Below are 7,229 nucleotides of genomic sequence, written 5' to 3'. Positions count from 1 at the left end.
AGTAATGATCTATAGTATTACATATTATGTGAAATATATGAGAAAAATGAGTGTAAGACGACTTGCTTGAAAAAAAATGTGAAAAGTGTATCATTAACAAAAAAAATATTTCAATAAGACACAAAAGTTTGATACGGGTTTTTTGGAGTTGCATACATTCGCGTCAAAGTTATTAATTTACGTTGCAAAATTTGTTCCTTAGTATCATATTTAATTTGAATAGCAATCAATATTATGATAAAAAGAAATTTAATTTTTGGAATCTATGATAAAATCATTGATAAAAACAGCACAAAATCGTATAATACTGATTGCAAAATAGGATAATTTCACATGATGTTTGTATTTTAAGGTTAATTATGGAAGCATAGATTAGAATAATATAGATTTTTCATGGTAAATCGGGTTGAATCTCAGTAAAATTCTAAGTAGATGGACGCTAATGGTCAATAATAATTACGAATAATTCTGTTTTTTCGTAAACAAATCGGTAATCAGTATGTTTATAAATAAGTGATTTAGTATTACTCAATATATAATTTAAGATAGAGTATTTATTGAACACAACTAGGTGTACAACGGGTGTCTAAAGCTAATTTGTCTTCCTAAAATTAATTTTACAATTAAGCTTGTTTCGATAATTATTACAAAGTACAAAATTAGTTAATTTTGATTTTTGCAGCCTCTCTTAGGCTTAGTTTTCGTTCATTACATTCAAGAATATGATATTGTGAACATTTCTTACCGCAGTGCTTGCATTCACAATCTATTGTCGCTTGAGAATGAAAATTTTTATTCTTACAAAATAAATAGTGGTACCCGTGACAGGCAAATCTCGTAAACACTTGGCGATCACTGAACATTGCACATTGCCAATTTTTATTCTTCATAGTTTCTGTCTCGTAGAACTCATCACATATCTCAAGTTTGTTTAAATATTTAGACACACAAAATTTCTGGAATGCTTCAGTTTCAGTTAGAGAATATTTTACCTGTAAGTCCGATACAAAGAGATCAGTGTCAACTAATTCATACACAAATCTAGATCTAATATACTTGGACAGTCCTAAAACTCTTTTTAAATATCTTGTTTTGACTTTTTCAAGATTTTCAAAATCAGTCTTTGTTAGGAAAGGCCATATTTCTTCAATGCCGTAGGACGCAATTGGGGAAATTTTTAGATCAAATAGCTTGTGTGCTGTTTCAATGGATAATTGTTTACTAATATTTATATAATTTTTTTGGCTGCCATGTTCTTGATTTTTATAGTGTTTTGGCATGTTATAGTGAGTTAACCATAGACCAGTTCAGTTATGATGTTTACCATGCATTTTTGAAATATTTGTATCCTGATGAGGTTGCCTTGTCCCCTGAGATGGCTTTGGGTGAGTTTCTGACATTTTCCTTTCAATGTTGAAAGGAAAATCACAAGAAAGTGGTACCAAAAATTTGGGTTGTTTCAGAACTTCTTGTTCTTGCCAACTCTTACCTTGAGGCTGGATTAAAGAAGAGGTGTGAGCAGATTATCAAGCGAGGAATAAGTGTGGAAAATGCTGCTTCTCTTTATGGCAGCGCAATTCTCTACGACGCAAAGGTTAAATTCAAAATTTGCACCCCATTAGCTATAATATAGAAAAAAAAATTACTAGGACCTTGAAGATTTCTGTTTTAACTTCTCGTTGAACCACATGACTGCTGTTGTCTTGAGCACCGGATTTCAAACGCTGGACGAAGAAGTTGTCAAGAATTTTATCTTCAAAGCAGCTCAACAAGGTGCATTCCGTCAGTGATTATAACTTAACATTCCTCTAATTAAGGTTTGCTTCTTAAATAGAAATAAAAAATTAATTAATTTTTTAACTTATTGCAGCCACTTGCTTTTATTCTTTTGTTGTACAATTATGTAATTTTGCTTACAATTCAAGATGATATACACTTTTGTTCCTCGTCCAAACTTCTGACAAGAAAAGCATCAAGTTTTAACAATGGGGATGGGAGTGAGCAGAATATTACTTAGCAATGGCACTACTGTAGCTGTTTTAAAAATGTCGAAAGTTGAGTTGATCTTCAAGTAACATGTTAAAATATTCACAGGCAGAATTACGAGGTACGGGGCAGAGAGGTGGTCACAGCAGGCAACATAAGTTTAATAAAGGGGTGATTCAAAAAAGCCTCCAATTTTGGATTCAGATGAATAAATTTTCATGTGCTCTTGGCAAGGCTTGTGATGAGATAAAAATGGCTGACCAGCAAGTCGGCCGGCATAAATTGTTTTGATATCAAATCAGTCGACAAACATGACAAGCTCCTAAAATCCACTTAATTTTAACTCTTAGGAATGTTGCTTAAAAATTGCTGAATCATCAAAGAGCCTGGTAATGGGAAAAGTAAAATCATACAGTTGGTAATAGACTATCAATAGCATATCAACGATCACTACAAACCAATATAATTGCAATAATAATGTTCAGTATTATTTACATTACAACTTAGAAAATTAAAAATAAATAATTAGGAATTAGAATTTTCTCTCAGTTTGATCTAATTCGAGGCCTTTGAAATAATGTATTCCTGCGAGCAATTACAAATTAATGACAGGCTGATAGGAAAATAAATTTGGTTGCATTTGTATCACTGCTGCTGGCAGCATGGTACACGATAGTAGCCTCCGTCGTCAGCAGTAGGTTCCACATGTATGGGCCGCATATCGTCCACACATGGGGACCCGCCAATGCCCGCAGCTCCAATTTGCACTTGCTTCACAGATACGATACGATAAATTTCTGCAACAAACAAGTTTATCTTTAATTTAAAAACCATATAAAAATTGTGTTTTTTTTTGTTGCAATTTTTGTACAAGAACTCCTTACAAATGAAATATTGACGCCATTAGCTAAAAAATTTGCGAGGAAAAACTTTCTTACCTTTTTAGCCTCACTGACAACACTGTTTGCGAACACTGTCAGCGCTTACGGTGGGTTTCACATCAATAGGTTCAACGTTCTGGGGGCGAATAGTGTCACCCTCAGGAGGATCTCTGATTTGCTTCTGAGATACAATCCGGTAGATTTCTAGCATAAAAAGCACACCCATAAGCAACTAACAGGACTCTTGGCCAAGTCACAAACCATATTCTAGTAGAATTTACAATTTTGGTTGTGTCTCGACTTGATAACTAACAAACCTGTAAGAATATTTTGGAAGGCTGTTTCTACATTGGTTGAGTCAAGGGCTGAAGTTTCAATAAACGAAAGGCCGTTTTTCTCTGCGAATCCTCTTGCCTCATCGGTTGGAACGGCCCTGAGGTGCCTCAGGTCAGACTTGTTTCCAACCAGCATAATCACAATGTTCTGGTCGGCATGATCTCTCAATTCTCGCAGCCACCGCTCGACGTGTTCGTATGTGAGGTGCTTGGCAATGTCATAGACAAGGAGGGCGCCCACTGCCCCTCTGTAGTAGGCGGAGGTGATGGCTCGGTACCGTTCCTGGCCAGCAGTGTCCCAGATCTGAGCCTTTATTGTCTTTCCATCAACCTGAAGAAAATAAACATTTTCCATAAAAATCTGTAGAATTATCAATTTTTTTTTTTTAATCTATTGATTTTTAATTAAAAAATTAACTCTACTTCTTTAAAATTGATAAAAAAGTTCAAAAATGATAGTGAATATTTATAAATTTTACCTGTATACTCCTTGTCGCAAACTCAACCCCAATGGTGGACTTTGACTCCAAGTTGAATTCATTTCGTGTGAATCTTGACAGCAAGTTGCTTTTTCCGACTCCAGAATCACCAATGAGCACCACTGCAAAGAATGAGTAACGCGATTAGAGACGAGACTCGTCACCACCGCCTGCTGAATTACATCACTGCAGATGACATTGGTTGTGACAGTTTAGAAACGACGCAGGCAATTGACATTCGCCATCGTTCAACGCAAGCCCCCTTTTTGACCCTGGGGTCAAGTCAATGGAATTCAAAAGTACGCCTACGTGAGACAACGTCTGTGCTTAACGTAGTTATATTGCAATAGAATAAAATAATATTTTTAGACTGCGTAAAATTTTAAAAATTAACCCCTCTACAGGCAAAGGGGCAGGAAATGTTAAACTTTTTAGACGCAAAAAGCAGAATTAGGATTGAGAAATTGCAAATGTCAGTGCTTCTAAATTACAGACAATATCCCCCTAAAGCTAACGAACATAGAAAGACAGAGAAAATAAGGGTATAAGCAGTTTTACCTTTAAACAAATAATCGTATTCGTCGTCTCGGTTGCCCATTTCGGCTAGGCGTCAAACTGGAAAACAAAGGAATATTTTCAGACACAATACGCCAGGTTTGTAGACTACGAGTGGTTGAAAAAGATTAAGCACTCTTTCAGGATATCAGTGGTAATTTTGAAAAGTGGAAATTGTGCCTGATGACTGAGATAATTTGCAATTAAAATCCCTAACAACTTACGGGAAACTGCAACGGTATTTTACGAATCCAATATGGCGTCTCTGCTGTGCTGAAATCATATGGGATACGCCCATTAAATTTAAAACATTGATGCCTGCCAATCAGGAATGTGCTTTTCTGTCACTCAAACAACCCCACTACTAATTTAACTTCAAACGGCGCGATAAATTTGTTTAGGAAAAATTAGCCGAAACTTTGTTCCGATCTCATTGTCACTTATTTACATTAAATTCCTAGAAAAAAAAATAAAACCCTGAAGTAAATAAAATAAACACTTTTCTGTATACATATTATTTCGAAGATTTTAATAAACACATTACGCATAAAAACTCCACATTCATTATTATCAATATTACCTAAAGTCAATTACGTGATAAGCACGTATAGTCCATACACACAGAATTTTTTACAATTGCTGAGTTTATGGTTTCCACAAACGCAGCATTCCATCTTCGCTGTACGTACAGATCAGGTTTTGATGAGGGTGGTGTGATAAACCAATAACGTCTTTCTCATGAACCTGAAATATTTTAATATGTCATTATTGTTGCCACAAAGAGTCAGCTTATTTCAAACCGTCAATGTTCTCTCCAGTTTTCCGGAGGTGGTCGAGAAGCAGTACAACACCATATCCTCACCAACACAGTAGATCCATTCACCGCGAGGGGACAAAGTTGAGCAGACAAAATCGCCACCCTCGCGCTTACCAGACGTAAAAGATCGCACAATCTATAATTTTTTGGTGAAAAAAATCAATTTCAAGCACAATAGAAAAATTTTTACCTGGCCTTGCATGTTCATGATGGTTGCCGTGTTGGAACGGTTGCACACGACAAAGTGCTCAGGGTTCTTTGGTAGGAGGTGAATGTTGTTCACTGTGGTGTCAGCAATGGTCCCGGAAGCCACAGCACTACTTGTGCCTCCCAGAGATTTGAATGTGGCAGTGCACTCGGTGCTCTTCACGCTCCACACTTTGACAGTTCCGTCTGACGAGGCACTGATTATGCTGTGTCCGTCAACTGTGAAAGTGGCCTCGTTCACAAAAGACTTGTGTCCTCGGAATTCCTTCAGAGTTTTTCCTGACTTTAATCCATGGATTCTGAAGAGGAAAATATTACGTCCAGATTTCTATTTTGAAATAAGGCATCCTACCGAATGGTTGAGTCGAATGATGCGGTCAGGATTTGACTGTTGTCTCTTGAAAATTGAACGCAGGTCACACCTTGAGTGTGTGCCTTCTCGAAACGGCGCAGACACTGCCCAGACTGAATCTTCCACACTTTTAACTTAAAACGGAAACTTTAATTTAAGTTACTTGTTTCTAATTTAATAAATTCATACTTTTCCGTCTTTGTCTCCGGAGGAGAGCATCTCGGAATCTCTGCTGAATGCCAAGCATAAAACAGCCGTTTCCATGATCATAAAATTGTCCTGAAAATGATAAATTTAGCTGGAACAATTTTTTTAAAAGGCAGTCTACCTCAGCCTGACACTTAAGATCCTTTCGAATTTTTCCAGTTGTGAAGTTCCAAACTTCGATGAATCCATCTACGCTGCCTGTGACCAGAAATTGTCCATCAGGTGAAAATCTTGCACACTCAACGTGCGATTTCTGCCCAAATTTGATCTGCTTGGACATCTGAGTGGGATATTTTTCGTCTTCAATGTCCTTGATGGCGGCTTTGCCTCTGAACAAATCGATTGTCGTCCCTGAAAATTATTACAATGTCAGTTGGTCTCAGAGTTGATATGTTTCGAAGCTCACCAGGAGGAATAAGTCCTTGGTGCTGCTGCCACTTCAAGGCTTGTCCAAGTAGGGCCAATAAACGAGACGAAGGCACTACGGACACTTCACCAGACAGAGCTTGGGCGATAGCAGCCCGACGCTTTTCTTTGGTGCTTCCGTCTGGGTACGCTTCTCGAGGGTCAAAGTATGATCGGCCAAGCATGCTCTCTGTAAAATATTATTTTAACTGAAGAAGTTGGATTGGAAAAAAAATATATATTAACCAAGATGAATATATCTATCGGGCTGATGTTGTTTCATCATGATCATTGGGTCCGTCTGCCTCAAAAGAGATCTAGCAGCGCCCAACTCTCGCAGTTCAACCAATTCCAGAACAACTTGTTCATACAAATCGATCAATTTTTTATCCGGCAGTTTAAGAGATTGTATTGATTTAAGGACTGTGTCCCAATGGCCATTATTTATGTCCGACACAAAACCATCCACACTGTCGACCGTGTTCAGGGAAACGCCAGTTTCCTCCTGAAGTATTTATAAGAAAAGAGAAAAGCGAAAAGAAAATTGATTAGCAGAGGTTTAAATGAAAATTTTCAGAAGAAAATCTACCTGGAGAGTTTGCAAGGTCCTGTAGAGATTCGACTCTTTTAGATATTGCTGGATCAGACGAATGACGCTGAAATTTTTAAAAATAAATTTCAAAAGCTCTAAAATACATGAAATAAAGGGGGATAAAAGGTAAAACCTACTCTGCACTCTCGATTTCAATCGACATCTTGGGGAACGCCGGTTACTGAACTTCGTGATGTATTTTTTCGCTGGAACTTGAGAAATTTCTGCAAAGAAGGAGTAATTTAGAATAGATCCATAGTGAAATTGAAAGTTAATTTTGATCTTTTATCTTATTTATCCTGTTTTACCTTTGATATAAAGCTTTTACGGGCACAATTTTAGACGACAACAATAGCCATGCAAAATCAAAACAATGCAGACGCAAATGATTGATGATTTCCAAAGAGGGGGCG

The 7,229-nt window shown here is 37.0% G+C and overlaps 3 protein-coding genes across 4 annotated transcripts; 1 reads left to right on the top strand and 2 right to left on the bottom strand.

Moving 5' to 3' along the window:
- The first annotated feature begins 1,263 nt into the window (after positions 1 to 1,263).
- Positions 1,264 to 1,796, top strand: LOC132196069 (RCC1 and BTB domain-containing protein 1-like). Its single transcript, XM_059618466.1, has 3 exons — positions 1,264 to 1,385; positions 1,464 to 1,594; positions 1,650 to 1,796. The coding sequence occupies exons 1-3, from the start codon at positions 1,376 to 1,378 to the stop codon at positions 1,788 to 1,790; spliced, it is 282 nt and encodes a 93-aa protein (XP_059474449.1). The 5' UTR covers positions 1,264 to 1,375; the 3' UTR covers positions 1,791 to 1,796.
- Positions 1,797 to 2,358: 562 nt separating this feature from the next.
- On the bottom strand, positions 2,359 to 4,539 carry LOC132195844 (ras-related protein Rab-11A). Of its 2 annotated transcripts, XM_059618093.1 has the most exons (6): positions 4,461 to 4,538; positions 4,240 to 4,296; positions 3,682 to 3,803; positions 3,185 to 3,533; positions 2,925 to 3,071; positions 2,643 to 2,783 (listed from the first exon to the last, which is right to left on the bottom strand). In XM_059618093.1, the coding sequence occupies exons 2-5, from the start codon at positions 4,277 to 4,279 to the stop codon at positions 2,935 to 2,937; spliced, it is 648 nt and encodes a 215-aa protein (XP_059474076.1). In that variant the 5' UTR covers positions 4,280 to 4,296; positions 4,461 to 4,538; the 3' UTR covers positions 2,643 to 2,783; positions 2,925 to 2,934. The 2 variants fall into 2 exon arrangements, with proteins under 2 accessions (XP_059474075.1, XP_059474076.1); XM_059618092.1 differs by lacking the exon at positions 2,925 to 3,071 and having other exon boundaries at positions 2,359 to 2,783; positions 4,461 to 4,539.
- Positions 4,540 to 4,744: 205 nt separating this feature from the next.
- On the bottom strand, positions 4,745 to 7,207 carry LOC132195886 (WD40 repeat-containing protein SMU1). Its single transcript, XM_059618168.1, has 11 exons — positions 7,125 to 7,207; positions 6,954 to 7,040; positions 6,814 to 6,880; positions 6,471 to 6,729; positions 6,226 to 6,414; positions 5,941 to 6,170; positions 5,802 to 5,891; positions 5,613 to 5,746; positions 5,244 to 5,559; positions 5,037 to 5,189; positions 4,745 to 4,980 (listed from the first exon to the last, which is right to left on the bottom strand). Exons 2-11 carry the CDS (start codon positions 6,977 to 6,979, stop codon positions 4,882 to 4,884), a joined length of 1,563 nt encoding a protein of 520 aa, XP_059474151.1. The 5' UTR covers positions 6,980 to 7,040; positions 7,125 to 7,207; the 3' UTR covers positions 4,745 to 4,881.
- Between the last annotated feature and the right edge of the window lie 22 nt (positions 7,208 to 7,229).

Source organism: Neocloeon triangulifer, unplaced genomic scaffold (genome assembly GCF_031216515.1).
Source record: "Neocloeon triangulifer isolate White Clay Creek 2 clone unplaced genomic scaffold, ASM3121651v1 ptg000011l, whole genome shotgun sequence".
Taxonomy (NCBI): Eukaryota; Metazoa; Arthropoda; class Insecta; order Ephemeroptera; family Baetidae; genus Neocloeon; species Neocloeon triangulifer.
Note: the sequence above shows the minus strand (reverse complement) of the source record. Positions and strands in the feature narration are given on the sequence as shown.